Source organism: Ischnura elegans, chromosome 6, assembly GCF_921293095.1.
Source record: "Ischnura elegans chromosome 6, ioIscEleg1.1, whole genome shotgun sequence".
Lineage (NCBI taxonomy): Eukaryota > Metazoa > Arthropoda > Insecta > Odonata > Coenagrionidae > Ischnura > Ischnura elegans.
Genome location: NC_060251.1, coordinates 120056141 through 120072641, shown reverse-complemented (window position 1 = coordinate 120072641; position 16501 = coordinate 120056141). Strand labels below are relative to the sequence as shown.

The 16501-nt window shown below is 39.8% G+C and overlaps 2 protein-coding genes across 5 annotated transcripts in view; both read right to left on the bottom strand.

Annotated features, from left to right (window-relative positions):
* The window catches only part of LOC124161598, a 516681-nt gene that overhangs the window by 344929 nt on the left and 155251 nt on the right, over positions 1 to 16501 (bottom strand). The window lies entirely within an intron of this gene.
* LOC124161603 (farnesol dehydrogenase-like) overlaps positions 2612 to 16501 on the bottom strand; it is a 38633-nt gene continuing 24743 nt past the window's right edge. For 2 of the 4 annotated variants that reach the window (XM_046537993.1, XM_046537990.1), the window contains exons 2-7: positions 14254 to 14410; positions 11309 to 11480; positions 9459 to 9594; positions 6483 to 6612; positions 5296 to 5445; positions 2612 to 2829 (exon numbers count right to left, since the gene is read on the bottom strand). In XM_046537993.1, the coding sequence (XP_046393949.1) occupies positions 2788 to 2829; positions 5296 to 5445; positions 6483 to 6612; positions 9459 to 9594; positions 11309 to 11480; positions 14254 to 14385 (762 nt within the window). In that variant the 5' untranslated portion in view covers positions 14386 to 14410 and the 3' untranslated portion in view covers positions 2612 to 2787. The remainder of the gene's footprint in view (positions 2830 to 5295; positions 5446 to 6482; positions 6613 to 9458; positions 9595 to 11308; positions 11481 to 14253; positions 14411 to 16501) is intronic. The other 2 variants (XM_046537992.1, XM_046537991.1) reach the window with 1 other exon arrangement.

Sequence of the window (16501 nt, the reverse complement as noted above, 5' to 3'; positions counted from 1 at the left end):
ACCAGTCGAACGAAGGTCTTTGACCTCCCCATCCAAACAGTACTTTGATTTTTTCATTCCAACGAATGTATTGACCTCTCCATTCCAAAAAAGTACAATGTAGTCGTCAATGATCTTCGTTGGACTGCAATGATAAATGATGAAGTTGTGGAAGAGGAGGTAAATTGCCTTTGCGAGAGTTGCAGCTTCTGCAGCAGCTCTGCCTTTTTTGCAAAGGGTATATTTTTTAATTATATTATAATACCCGCGGTCAACAATATCCTTCTTTAGTCACTTACCTGAGTAGTTTCTGTTGAAATAGGATGTTGTGGATTGTTTGGAGCTAGTTTTATCTGAGGCACGGAGTTCAGTAGACTTCACTCGGTTCGCTATAACAACCACCCTCTTTGCATCCCCCTCCCACAATGCACCTCTTCCCTACACCCATCCCTCCCTTCCCCCTCCGTCAACTAATATCGAATATTTCCGTCTCAACTGATATCGAAGTCGAAATCGAAATCTCAAGGGCACTTCTAAAAGCTGGCCTTGTGCTTTGGTAGTAGTAGCAATTGCAGAACAAGCCAAGCTTCAGGCATGCATGGTTCACACTTCTCTCTTCCATTGAACTTAGCGGTATTCTTTATCAACATCAACACGATGCCCTGCAGCGAGCTTTCCTTACTAGGTGCGTCAAAGTGTGCCGCTGTGCTCTGCAAATTTATATCTGGACTTCATTTAATTCCATGATAATGAGCAATACGTTAATTCATTGCGTCAATTATTCTAAATTCTGATGTATTTTTTATTTTATGAAAATTTCAAAAAAGTATATAAGCCAGAGCAAGAAATGACTCCGCGCACCGTAAAATTAGCCGTTTTGTCAACTTCATGAACTTTGTGATTCAACCTAGCTAAAACTACAAAGTCTACAGCATTCATCGTCCACAAAAAGTTGCATACATTGATTTAAATTAATAAAATGGCTTTTGCGTATTTTCAGAACGTATTTTTTGTTGTAAAGCAACGAAAATGTTTAAACACAATTCAATCCTACAGTTTACCACAAAAGAAAAGATAAAATTGATAGGAACACTTCTTAATTTATCTTTTATTTTTCTATGATCCGTAATTCAATAGATATTGATATTTGTGAATTTTAATAACCTCTATTAATGCCATGTTGCCAAATGGGACCGCGCAAGGCCAGTGTCGGTTACCGGGAAGCAACGTTTCGCGTGCAAGACGAGAAACGCAGCATTCGTTCGTTCCAGCGTACTCATTTAATGGCCATATATAATCTATACCACATATAAATTATTTCTTTTCGGATCATAGAAAAACTGCAAACAAATTAAGAAGTGTTTCTATCAATTTTATTTTTTCTTTCTAGGACTAGATAATGTTTGAACATTTTCGTTATTTTACAACAAAATATGCGTTCTAAAAATACGCAAAAAGCCATTTTATTATTTGTAACTTATTGAGGAAGATGAATGTACTAGATGTAGTAGTTTCCCCTAGGTTGAGTCACAAATTTCATAAAGTTGACAAAACGGCTATTTTTTACGGCGCGCGGAGTCATTTCTTGATCTGGCTTGTCTACATTTTTGATTTTTTTACAAAACAAAAAATACATTAGAATTGAAAATAAAACTATCTTTAAAATGACGTAACATTCGTTGTTGTGGCATGTAGTGAAGTCCAGATATAAATTTGCAAAGTACAGCGGCGCATCATTTTGACGCCGAGTGTGTTAGAGTGTGCAATTTCTCATATGTTTAATGTTTCTCATATGTTTAAAGGCTTTATATGTTTATATGTTACGGTAAAATATTTTTAGTTGTTTTTGATTAAGTTCTTGTAACGGTTGTATCTGTATGGCTTCTTAAAAATCAAATAATAAGAATATTAACGAAATACAACAGAGTTTAGGGTCTGTAGCAGGGAGTGATCTGATAGGATGAGAATAATAATCCAAAGCAGGCATTCCCTGGATTTTTTTCTCTGGTTTTTGAGCTATTAATATTGAAAGGATAGCAAGTTTTTAGCGATCGTCATATAATAAGCTTTACACTTGGGGAGGGAGCATTAGCATCACAAGCCTTTTAATGGTTTCACAATGGTTACATTACAATGGTTTTAATGGTTTAAATCACGGTTTCTTCCTAAATATATATAATTTTTACCTGAAAGATGATAAAATAACCACAGTCATTTAAATAAGTTTTTCTGTGCCAGCAGTTGATGCGGATATCGGAAATATTGACTTAAATATTGAAAACTGAAAACGTGACGAAAGAGCCATTAAATACGCAACAAACGGAGAGACTAATAAATGCCGAAATTTGTCTTCTTTCGATAATTACCTGCCTGAGGTACCGGGGTAATAGTATCATTTCAAGTTTTTAATTAGCAGACAGTTAGTAAACATCATTCTGTATCATCATCTGATCAGCAAAGCCAAACCAGAAGCAGAACCATTTTCTTTCGTTTGAAATTATTTCGTTATTAAATTTTAAGATCAACATCAGCAGTTTCCTTTTATCTGTTAGATTGACCGTCATTAAGGTTGATACAATGTATCCTGTCTACATTACAAAGGTTGATATGAGCTATTTTACTGAATCAAGTGTTTCCAGTCTGTACTTTGCATTTATTTGTGATGGTATAGTACCGATATATACAATGTGTTTGGTTTTCTCCTCTCACAATGGTCATGATTACATTTCCAAAACAACGCATATGTTCGGTTTCAATATTCTATTTTCACACAGGGAACATAAAATGGACCGATTTTAAGCCAAATGTTCAAATTGTTTCTCCAACTGGGCGTAGAATCACCTCAGCAATCTGTAATGGAAAAAATATAATGCTTAGAGATAAATTTTCAACACAACTTTTTCAATGCAATAACAGCCTCACCTACCCCGAATAAGTACTCTAAAAACGCCTGTGGTTTGGCCTGTGGCCAGAGTTTTTCAGTTGTCAGCGAAATTACCTTAATCTAAGTAATGCTATTATCCCGGCACCTCAAGTAGGTAATTACGGCAAGTTACCTAAGAAGACAAATTTCGGTATTTTTTAGTTTCCCCGTTTGGTAAAATTTGTAAATAATGACCCTTTCTTCAGGTTTTCAGTTTTCAATATTAGAGACAATACCCGCATCAATTGCTGGGACAGAAAGACTGATTTATATAACTGTGGTTATTTTAAAGTCTCACATGTAAATATTGCATATATTTAGGAATAAACCATGATTGTAGCATGCAACACTACCTCCCCAACGTCTGAGGTGATCTCTACCCTCACCTAAATGAAAGCAAACTTAGGGATGATTAGACGAAGGCAGACTTACATGTAAGTCCATAAACATCAACGCATACATACCAAGAGACTCCGAGAAGATCATCATCACTCACATTCCCCAAAAGAATAGAGCAGAGAAGTGTTGGTATTTAAGGAATATGAGTCTCACGACCCATGCGTCGAAAAAAACGAGAATCATTTACAGGAGAATAGATTTAAGATCAGAAGAATGGCTAAATGAGTGACAATTCGGATTTAGGAAATGAGGAGTACAAGAGAAGACATTTTTCTCCACTACATAAGGGAAATGAGCAAAGGAACAAACGCACTTTCGTAGTTTCTTTTTTGAGGTGGAGAGGGCCTTCTAGAGTGTGGAATGGATTTCATCGCAAGAAGTAAGTGCTCTACGGTGATCATAGAATTGTCCCCAGTGTACGTAAAAACTAGGAAGCTGTGATCAAATCTGGACCCAACTGTGAAGAAGCAAGAATAAAGATTGGAGTTGGATAAGGGTTTGCACTGCATCCCGTATTTTTCATTTTTGCATCAAGAAATCCGCCAATGAAATCGAAGAGAAGGCTTTAAGTGCCAATATTCACGGGTTAAAAAAATTTTATGTTGTGATTAGTAGACGACGTATTAGCACAAAGGTGAGACAGAAAAGGACTTTAAGACTGATAAATGTGAAAAGGGCAATGGCCAGATATCAGCTGAAATCATCAAAAAGGATGCTAATAAATTAGTTTGTAGAAAAATATTGAGGGCTAGACAAAAACTTAAGCTAGAGAAAAAAGATTTAAGAAGTTAAAATTTTGCTACCGATGAAGCCGGATAAAAAGTGAATCTATAAAGAAAGAGACATTAAAATAGCACAGGCGAAAAGGGGTTTCTGCGGAAAGAAGAGTACACTTACAAATGAGAATTCAAGGGAAGAAGTTAGGAAATAATTCATCAGGTGCTACAAATAGATGTGCCGAAATTTCGCTAATTTTTCTCAATGAAAGCGAGGCTTGTTGGTTGACAGCAGCAGAGAAGACAAGAGTGGTAGCAGTCGAAATGTGGTGCTATACATAAAAATGATGGAGATAAAATAGATCAACCGTGGAGTAAGTAATGAGGAAGTGCTAAGAAGAGAATGGAGAAAAGAGAAGTCTTTTCAAAAATACCAAAAGAAATAGGTTTTATCGGCCACACCACGAGGGATGATGAGGCAATCGTGGAAGTGTAAGTGGAAAGTGGAAAGAAGCCTAAGGAAGACTCTGATTGAGTTACATAGGATAAGTTCATAAGGACGAAAAGAAGAGTGGTGCAGAGTAAGTATGATAAGGTTTGCAGATGGATTGGAGCTATGTATAGAGCTGCGTCAAACCAATCTTGGGATTATTGAATCACGATGATGATTATCCCAAGTGGGGATGAACCCAAGCGGTGTTTTCATAAAGTAACGGAATTTTTAAAATGTTGCGAGCCTGGAGAGAGAATTTACTATGTTTTACTTTGTTGGTATACACGCCCCTGAAGTATGATTAAATCATCAGCTGTAATCATTGCTTACTTTTTCTGTGGCAACTATTAAGTAAGGTTAGACGTGCTTATCTGAGCTCGAAGACTTTCCATTATGAAAAGAAATGGATCAAAGAACGATTGCAAGCCAAAGAATAGTCAGCAAATATAGTGAAACAAAGTGTGTGAAATGTTACCAAAAGCAATGGTGAGTGGGCTATGAGAAAAACAAGAATATACGAGTGGTATGATCGTTTCCAAGATGGCCGTCAAGACGTTGAAGATGGCGGTCGCCCAAGCACAACAACGACCGATGATAACGTGGAAAAGGTGAAAGAGCTATGAATATCCAATGGAATGTATATCTAATGAAAACTATTTTGAAGGGAACAACGTTAATGTAGACGAATTCATAAATATTTTCTCTTTCTCAAAAAACTAAAATTCCCGTTATTCGAACCTACAATTCCCGTTATTGTTTGAGCAGACCTCGTGACTTGAACTCACCTGAACATCTGGCGGCGCTGCAAGCGCGTGGACAACCGAGGCAGTGACGTCATGAGTCTTGAGGGCAGGTATAGTGGCCATGTACTTCTCGTGGTCCGGCCAATCGCTTGCCGCTCCCATGTTCGTATCCACGGCTCCCGGGCTGATGCTCTGCAATTCAGTCCAAGAGAAAAAATACCGATTCAATAAATCGATTCGTAATTGTAATCAAACGAATCACTTAAGACTGGGACACACTGGTCGTGAAAATGAATCGGGGACCATATGCCATTAGTGAAATGCGGAGGGAGATTCCCTACACACAATCGACGGACACGGACATAATCGACGTCTCCAAATAAACGTCATAAAAGGTCCAAGAATTAAATTTTCCAAGTCGCAATTCCATCCGAGTCAAGTGGACCGAGAAAATATTCAAAGTTGGGTGATTTTCCGACCCAGGAAAAGAATTTCAATTTTATAGTTGATTACAAATGGCTATGAAATTCTTTTTGAGTGACAAAATAATGTAAATGGTAATGAAAAAGCAATTGACAAACGAAATCGTAATCAAGCACCCGAATGGCTTCGTCGTCAGGGAGAGGTGAGTGGGGGATCACGTGATGTGGGGCATCTTGGCCATGCGCAGTGATGTGGGACATGCGAAGGAGCATATGCGCACACTTGTACAGAAATAATTGGCTTAAACTTGCCGTTACTCGAGCTCATTTGCTTCGGGAACAACCCTTGAAGTACAAAAGAAGATAACAAGAGACTATCTGCTGCTCTGTTCATACCAGCAGATCGTCTCTTGTTGTAGTTTGCAACACTAAAGGACTGAAATCAATTTAATGTGGAAGAAAAAGTCATTATTTACTATAAAAGGACTAGGATCAATTTAAAAGTAAGATAGATGAAGAAATTGTGCGTGGCCGAGACGGAATCAATGCGAAATAAACTTTCAAATATAGCTTAACAATGAGCGACGAAATAATATCTCTTATACTCCCAATTAGTATCAAAATTTTAATTTGAAATATGTATCGGTATTTCCTTGGTAGTTCTTAGAACTTTGAGGCATGAATATTGAAATATTGGCACATCTTTGGCGATCTTCACATAATAACGTAATGAATTCCATAACATTATGCTTTGGGAGTATTCCATTGTTTTGGGTCCATTGAACTGAATGTCGAAGTGATATTTACCGTCACCCTAATCTTAGACTTGGCTTCGGCTAGCTCCCGCCGTAGTCCCTCCGTGATCACTCTGAGTGCAAATTTGGAAGCGTTGTAAGCGCAGAAACCCGCTCCCACGCCGATGAAGTGGCCAGCAATACTGTTCAAAGACACAATGAAGAGTATTAGTATTAAGTGTGGGTATAACCGAAGAAGATTAAAATTAAACTATTAAAACTTTACACCTTGCGTTTTATGAAATGGTAACTTCGATAATAAATCCGATTTGTGGATAAAAATTTAGTTCGCGAGGGGAAAATAGTTCTAGAAACCGCCGCCAATCCGCCAATTGGCGAATAAGGGGCTCCAACTCCGGTTCGCCCGACGCAGCTTTCCACTCAATGCCCCCTAAATCTTTTAACACCTTCCTCTGCTTAAAAATTCTTACCTGCTCCATGTATTTCCTCGTTCGTGGCCTTCCTTTGCCCTTCTTCTCTTCCACCTGTTCTTCCAACTATTTTTTCCATCTGACCGTTGCGTCACATTGTGTGGCCGATTGAATTGTCCGTCTTCTTTCCAAAGTTCTCAAAAGAAAGTTCCTTCTTCTTCTCTTCCTACCAATACACTTCCTGCTATCTATTCACTTCCACTTATCTATCCACTTTTACTTATCTATCCACTCATAGGCAGATCTAAGGGGGGCACGGGGGCACGTGCCCCCCCTAGACCCTTAAAAATATGCAAGATTTTTAATACGGTCTCATTATCATTGCGTTCATTTTGCATTAGAGGTAGCCTTGTGCCCCCCCGAACAAAATCCTGGTTACGGCCTTGCTTGTGCCCCCCCCTATAAATAAATCCTGGATCCGCCCATGTATCCACTTCTACTTATCTATCCACTTCATCCTTCTCAATTCTCAATCTCCTGTAGCATCAGATTTCGAAGATCTTCAAACATGATTACTCAAATTACAATTAGTAGCAACGAGAAATACCTGCGTCTACATAATACCCAACGAGTCACCTATTTGGGTGTTTGGCAGGGGTGACCTATCACCATCATTCAATAGCTTCCCCCACATACACACCACATATAGTTATCAAAATATTTTGATGGTAATAATAGTAACACGTAAACGTCCATTCAGGTGTCCCCATTGCGTCTATCACTCAATGCAACCCGACACTATAATTCTAAAACACTCTCAAAGAGACTCAAGATAGGCTAAAGGCTAGTTTTTAATATAGCGTACTACAGTTTTTACTGCGAAGACGTAGAGGACTAATAACAAATAATATTCCATAATTAAATGACGGAAGAAAAAAGTGAAAATGCGGTAGTGAAAACACTATACTAAAAAAAAGAATAAAAAAAACATGCAATCAAACTTCCAAGTAAGTTCCACAGTTAACTATATGTATCGAGAAACAATTGTTATCTCTGATATTATGGGTGGAGAATGACATCTTTAATCTCTCCCTACTCAATGCTTTTAATGGTGAACAGTTACGAGTTCAAGTCGAGTCGAGTCAAGAGTAGAAGGAGTGTGGTTTTATGAACACCTGGGGAAGACGACGGGACCAACAAATTAGCCATTTTATGAGACGATGGTATCAATCGTCGGAGAACAAATGGAAGAGATGAACGGAAGGAAATTTATCCAATCGTCAACACTATCATAAGTCAACAGTCGTGATATTGGTTTGACTCTTACTTCCCTGACTTTTCATAGCGACGTATTTCTTCTCCTTTACATTCTTTATAATCTGTCGTACGCAACTCATGGTTCTTATCATTGTTCTCATTCCCCATCAAACTCATTGCCCTTCTTTCCTTCCACCTGTCCTCCTACGATTGTTTCCATCAAGACATCATAATGTGGCCAACTAAGTTGTCCCTTCTTCTGCTTAATGTTTTTAGGAGGCTTCTCTTTTCTCCCACTCTCCTTAGCACTTCCTCGTTACTCACCCGGTCGATCCATTTTGTCTTCATCATTCTTCGGTAGCACCACATTTCGAATGCTTCCACTCTTGACTTCTCTGCTGCTGTCAACGTCCAAGCATCGCTTCCATAGATAAACATACTCCATATGTAGCATCTGATCAGTGGCGCAGCGAGGGGGGGGTTTGGGGGATTAACCACCCCCCATCCCCCCTGAGCTCAGAGAAATTTTTAAGTTTAATCTATTTTACTTATTTGGATCAGTATTACTCATATAATAGTGTTAGGATTAATCAAATATCCCTCAGAAAGCCGTAAAACTCGCCATTTTGAACCATTATTCTTAAAAATTTTCTGGAGGAGGGCCCCCGCAGCTCCTGCTTACCATGGAGGGTATGCAATACCCACCAGAGTAAGCAGGTATGTACCCGTAAGTATTAGTTGCGCTTAAAACTTCCCCTATCCTTTATTCTTAGCTGCGCCCCTGCATCTGACAGTTTCTTTGCTTCTATTCTCAGCTATAAGAAGATTCTTCCTTCCCTTCTTAGTTCTTCGCCTGTGCATTTCAATTGATTACTTCTTTCTTGTTTCGTCCATCGTTGGTTATTCGGCTTCCAAGACAACGAAACTCTTTCACCTCTTCAAGCTTTTATTTGCATTCTTAAAAGTTTGTCATCTGTTTCTGCATCTTGATCTTCTTTTATGTTGCCTCTCAGATGATATCTGGCCATCATCCTTTCCATACTTGTAGTAGAGATGCGTTTTTAGGGGTTCGTCGACAACAGGGTCATTTGCACTCCATACTTGTCGAAGTCTTTTTCAAAACATTCGCCGTCTCATCCATGACTGCTATATTGTCAGCAAATCAAATCACAAAACTTCTTTCTACTCGGATATTGACACCAAATGATCCCAATTTCCCTTTTAATTGATTTCTTTGCCGATGCAAACAGTTAAAACTACGGGATAAAGATTCTCACCCACCGATTCCTCCCTCCTTATTCTATAGTTAAAATATTAGCCGATAGACGGATTGAGTAGAGAACTAAGTAGAGATAAAGTACCTGTTGATGTTGATGATGTGTCCGTCATCGATGCCTTTCTCCCGCATCAGCTTGATCGCTTCGTTCGAACACATGATCACTCCCATCACATTCGTGTCGAAGCATGCTTGAACCTTCTGGTACTGTTCCCTCTCCACTAGAAGAAAGGATTTAAACATCATTTGCTGAATAAAATAATGCATAATACTGTATATACCAATAAATACTGGCGATTGGGAATTGTTATGATGATTTTTGATATTATGCCACCGCTTAGAATAAGTATTTTTAGCTACCACAGATTTTGGCTAAAGGCAGTAAGTCCGAAGAGAGGAAATCCAAGTGCAGACTAGAGGTAGAATGAAAAGATGTCTCCGAAACCGCTCATAAGTTAGTCCCAAGCAATTATCAACGGTGAGGGGAATAGGTGTTATTTAGCCCTCGGCCTTCGCTCCTTGGTCTCCTCTCCGTTGATGATTCCATAAGACAATCGATAATACTCATTTATAGTTATTTTTCCTTCCAAATTCATTTGGCATTTGGACTTCCCGTCTCTGGACATTTTCACCGCTCACAAGTCCCAATTTCCGAAATAACATATCAGAAGTGAGATTTACTGTGAAAAATAGTTACAGTAAAATGTCTTTATAACGAACGCTAGTGTAACGAAATAATCCATATATCGAAATTATTTTCCGTCCCGTATAACGAAATTTCAGTTTAACGAACGTATCCCGGCGGTCCGTAAGATTTCGTTACAAAGACATTTCACTGCATTAAACACGTTTTGATACCTAAAAAATGAGAACTGATCACATGGTTGATGCAACACCTCATTCTCCATTTTTTGGTGCACAGCAACCGACACGGTAGTAGCCGAAAATTGGAGAATATGTAATTTCAATTCAATTTTTTTACAATATTTTCATTACCTACTACTGACACAAATTTAAACTTCCACCTGTTGCAAAGCGTAAATTAGTACCTTTTCTTTTCTACATGGAATATTTCTGAATTATAATAACTGCTGTGCCCATTTTCTTTTTGCAAAATATGAGGTCCTGGTTGTAAATAATGCAAACAAGCCACCATGTTGTTTGTAAATAATTTAAAACTAACAATGGTAGTGAGGGACGCGGAGAGAGGATAGACAAGCAGGAGTCGTGTATGGAGAGAAGGAGGAGGTAGACGTGTTTTAAAGAAATATCGGGAGAAAGACTAAAGTAGCGGTGTATTGAGAGAGCGGAGGAAGAGATACCTACGGCAGAATTCAAGATCGGCAGGAAGAAGAAAAGGACGCAGAGAAAAGGAGGCGTCTACGAGAGGGAAAGAGACCGGAGGAAAGGTGTACGGCAGAACTCAAGATCCCAACTGATGCAGTTCTGCCTCATTCACATTACGATAGTCCGAGCCGTCGTCCTAACGATACTTGACAGAACTAGCCGTGTGAATGCAAGTTCTGACTATAGTTGACGTAGTTCCGAACGTTGCCACTTTACGATGGTTAGGCGCTGGGAGACCGAAAACGGAAGCGACAAGAGAAAGACGAAAAGCTCGTGAAGCTCTATTTATAGTTCCGACGACGGCTCGGACGATCGTAATGTGAACGAGGCATTCATGGCATCGGGTCAGTGAGTGGTAGTACGGGTAGTACAAATGGTATTGTAATAGTCTTGGTGGCTTGTTAATGTTGTTTTTTGCTCCCAAGTTTCAAAATACAGAGCTTGTTTTTGAAGTGTACTGAAATTACTTGTTAAGTTAGTAGTAGATATTTTAAAACGTTACATGGTGAAGATATAAGAAGAAGAAGGATATAAAAACTAGTTTTCGACGTCCAACCAGCCGTGATAGGATGAAAGTTTGTGACGTACGCTTGGAGAGGAAAGAGTAGGGCGCGTATCCGGCGTTGTTGATGAGAACGTGAACTGCTCCCAGATGCTCCCGGACCCATTTGAAGGCCCTCACGACGTCCTCTTCCTTGCCAACGTCTGCTCTCACGGCGTGCAGCTTTCCTTTGCGACCAGCCAGGCTCGCGGCCAACTCCTGAGTCACAGAACCAAAGATATGGGAAGCCAACGACATAAATCTACATTAAACTGACAAAAACACAGACTGACTGTCTCATTGGCTCAAAAAAATGATCGACTCGGCAAAGTCTCGGTTTTTCACAGGGTCAAAAGACGAAGTTGGGAATAATATAAATTCACTGAAAAGTGACGTCATTCCATTCGAAAATAATCAACGCGTTTGAACGAGTGCATTATATATTTTTTTACCTGAAAACATTCTTATGTTAAATGGACGAGGAAAAATTAAGCCCAAACCTCTGAATGTTAACTATAAAGAAGACGAATTGAGTTAAGTTCTAATTTTAATCGGTCATTTGCTTTTCTCTCGCCGTTCATTCCGCTAATCACTCATTTCAATGCGATTTTTCGACGATTTTATCCAAATTATCGTATCAATCATTACTGCTAAATTTAATATTCTTTAGTTGAAAAATGCAGAAGTGGTATTCAAATAAAGTGGAAAAACTTCATCATTATCAAGATTAACCACTACATTACAAGATAAAATACGTTGGAATGTACAGAATCAACCAAATACCTTGAAAATAATAGATGACTGGTAATCTCTTAATACTTGGAGCTTCATCGGTTTTCAAAATTCTCGTTAATCGCGGTGACTAAGTCATTGCCCGTCTGCCTTCTCCTCGTTCCCACACCTTGCTATGGGTGTCCCTCTGGGTATTACGTTAATACTTTCCAGTCAGGTGTAATTCCCAGGCGAGGGCGTTCAGTGATATCTGCATTCTCTTCGGGTTTTCACCGCGTCCTTTGGGTTTTGGCGACAACAGTTTCGCTGAGTCAACGCCGCGAAAATCTTCGAACCTAAGAGGGCGTTCAGTCTTAACAACTGGGCTATCGTTCGAGATACCCGAAGGTTTTTACGGACGGCTAGTAGAAAAATAGAATTGGGCTGCTTTCCTCTCGTGATTAGGAGCAAGCTGCATGGGTCCCTCCTCATGAGATAGGTTTCATCAATGTGCTGAAGGGCGTGCGACCAAGATTGGCTCGGTAGGCCAAGGATCAATGCGATAATTTCATTGGAGAAACAGATTTAAACATATCTACTACTAATATTAGGGTGATACATTTCCTAAGCGTCATTCAAATCCTCAAATTATTTTTCAAAATAAGTTTCAGGGTGAAGTAATTGTAGACGAAGTCAAGGGTATTTTGGGAGACCCAACGTAATAAATTATATACATGCTCATTATTATGAGCATGAAATTAGGGAATTAGATTTATAAACAGAGAGGTTCAAAAGTTTACTTTCCCTAGAACGGTAAGGGATGAAAACAGATTCAACCACGAAATGAAAAATGGTATTTTTTAAAGACAGTTGACTTCATGATGCAGTACTGCTTTGATCCTGGGACGAGTAGCATTTAACTACGATCGTATTTTAGTTTATTGCGCCGAAAAATAAGTACAAACGGTTAGGGAAATGAAAATCAATTGTCAAGTAGGAATAGTTCTCGGGTTTCCCACCGGGTGTAGATTTGGGTCACAGGTCCCAACGTTTCGATGACTAAGCCCGCCATCGTCTTCAGGGGTTGCCAAGTTCTTGCTGCTATTTATACCTGTTGAGAGCCGTTTAAGTGTGCCCTGATTGGTCCGTTCTCAATCGGTGTGTCTTATAGTGGTTGATGACACCTTTCCACGCATCACTTAACTGGAAGCCTTTGTCTCTGTTGATGCTCTTTTTTTCAGGTTGATGTGTATTGCCAATTCTTTAGCCAAACCTTCTTTGACAATTCGGTCCCAATAATTGTCCGTGTGGCATAGAAGATTCGTTCCTTTGAAATCTACTCGGTGACCGAGGTCTTACAGACCGAGACCTTACAGACCTCGGTCACAGAGGCAGGGACGCCGACTTACAAAAAATATTGGGGGGGCCCAAACCGGGGATCTTGCCCCGGGAAATGTTTTAAGTAGTGAGTTTTAAGTTTTTATCTGTGATGACTTAGTAATTACTACCGATTAACATGCTCAATCCTGCTAAGTAATCGATACGCATTCTTACACACCCCAAGTTTGTGATGCGTGTCTTAGGCAGCGGAATAATTGGTGCATGCTTCATTGTGATAGATAGCCTCTGACACACGATTGCACACAAGGAATTTAATGTAGCACCCACGTGTAGTCGAGGGCGTATTGGAGAAGAATAGGTGCACACTCCCTCCAGCCAATCATGAGGTGACTCTAGACCAGTGGTTCCCAAAGTGGCCCCTGGGGGGCGGTGTTCTATTCTTTAGGGGCGAAAAGAGCTGAGGAGGCGAAAGGGGGACAATTTATTTTTATGTTAAAAGTATATTCTTACTTAAGTTCCTTTTATTGTGCATTAAGCCTTTTGCATAAGTGTGCTATGAAAACTATGCATATTATGTTGAATTCTAAATAAAAATTCGATTATTCACTGTTTTTAATTTAACTATTGCAATGTTACTCATTTGGTTACTTAGTCTCTGATACTAATTATTATTTTAAAGATACCGATTAACGGGCGTTGAGTAGTGGTTTGAGTGGCAATCCAAGGGGGCGGTTGATCGAAGAAGTTTGGGAAACACTGCTCTAGACGCTTCAAATTTCACACTAATCTTCCTATGATTCCAAAATTGACCATGATCCATTTCAGCATTTTCCCTGATATTTCATTTCCGCCGCCAATGGCATATGGACACTGGAATCGAATGCTCAAGTGCTCACTGGGGATGATTTGAGCGACAAAGAGGCCGTTGCGCTCCACATACCTCGACGAGTTCCACTCTCCGCGCCAATCCGACCACGACCATCCCGCGCTCCACCAGCTCCGTGGCTATGCTCACGCCAATCCCCGCGCTCGTCCCCGTCACCACGGCAACCTTCCCCTCCCAACGGTCCATCCTGCTCGCCACAATGGAACAACTGCTGCAAACATTGGAAAGAAATGAAGCTTAACAGTCACTTTCAACGAACAACGGGAAACAAGTATTCAAGAATGCTTTCCTCGAACGAGACATTCTGAGTCATCGCGTGCTATAAGTAGTTCCCGACGGAATAAGCTCTAAAGGAGTAAAAGTGACATCAGGTGTCCCACAAGGACGAGCAATTCGACCCCTTTTCTTCATTACTTAAATTCATGACCTTTTTTTCCCGATTTAGGAGTGAAATTCGTTTTAATTGCTGACGAGACTCTCTGACTTTGAAATTCTGCCATCGGATTTTTAAAACTTTCATGCACGGAGGCAAGAGTGATGAAGAGATAATGATGAAAAACTGCAGATAAATTTAAGGAAATTCACGATAGTGGACTTCTTGAGTAGGTTATGCAGCCATTCCCATGTAAATGTTGTAAATGGAGTTATTTTGAAGGCGCCAGATGATGTCAAATATGTGGGAGTTAACCAGTAGTCAGCATCACACCCTTTGTGGGAACACACATGAGAAATATTAGTGTTACAGCCGAGGAGTTAGGGTTTGTGAAGCTTTTTTTGGGGAAATTTTCGAAAGAGATAATGACAAAGCAATGCTACTTCGCACTCGTCAGATCCACCCTTTACACCCTGTCCTTCTCCCCCGCACGATAAAAGACTTCAATAAATGCTAGGCGTAATTTCGTAAGAGTAATTTCCCTTTTAATGTGTCCTTACACACCCCGCCACACGCCTGTTGAGGCGGCTGTATTTAGATCGAAGGTTGGCTTCGATAGGGTAGAGCCGAGGGGGCGCACGTGAGAATGAGGTTTCCCTTCCCCGAAATTTAGAAAAAAAATTAATGCTGTATCATGGTCCATGAGACTACATAGTGCGGTTCTTCAATATGACTTAGTTTAACGAGCGATACGCTATGGAGATCTATCTCCGTTGAGGTCTATCTCCGATCGGTGAGGCCTTAATGAACACCTTTTTTCCGTAAAACTATGAATAAATGTGGTCAAGATGGAAACGAATGTAACCTCACTCATTAAATGTTTCAACCTGAAGGTTGCTTTGCATGGGTGAGGGTATAGAGCTCACCCCCGACTAAGTCACAGGCAAATTCAGGGCAAGGGCAGAGTGGCAGAGTGTTCCTTTCCATCGGCCCCGTCGCGCTCCGAGGATTTGTTTGTGCCTTTTGACTTCAGATTTCACCCGGGGCTCGAACCAGGGACCGTTTGATCAGCAGCTAAACGCATTACACCCCGCTTCCCGGACACTTATTTAGAGGGTGAATATTCACTCCCGTTTGTTAGTCATTGGCGATCTGCGATATTATTCATACGAGAACGGCAAGGATTGTCTTCTTGCCGCGATTACTATTGCGAAAATATCTTTTCAAACCAAATCAAAAAGAAAATATTATAAGTACTTATTTAACGCGAAAGTCCCATATTTAAATGAATCAACGTTCGCTTTTCCTAAATGGATAGCTGTTTAATATCCATTCCGCAGTACGGGGACCACGATGAAAGAGCGAAAATCATATTTTTCATTGCATAGTAATCACTATGTCTGTAATCAGTGATTTTGGCGATTTTTGCATCCCTCTCTACACCCCCTCAGTGAGATATAGTAGGATTTGTCTCGACCCCTCCCGCCAATCTCACGAGATATTGTTCAAAATGCGTATTTTCAGTTTTTAATTTGATAATAAATGCTTCGTTGCGTTGTATTTGTTAAAAAAAAAACAATTTGTTCAATTATTTTTATTTAAACTTAGTTAAGACTAGTGTTTAAATTTATAAAATGCACAAGGAATGTCTCTTGTACTTATTATCTCGAAAACCGCTTCAACAGGCGTGTGGCGGGGCTGTTAGGATATATGCCTTTAAAAAACAAAAGAATAGTGAAAATACGAGAAACAGCAGAACCAAGGTGCGTATATTAGCCACCTTGCAGCAGAACCTTATATTCTAACCAATTTCCAATGAGTTTCCCCTAAATATTTCCCTTTGCATGTGCGTAGTTATTCAATGAGAAGGCTTCTGTGCCATCCAATCAGTTCTAAATGCCCTCTGAAGGTCCCCGTCCCTCGTAGTTC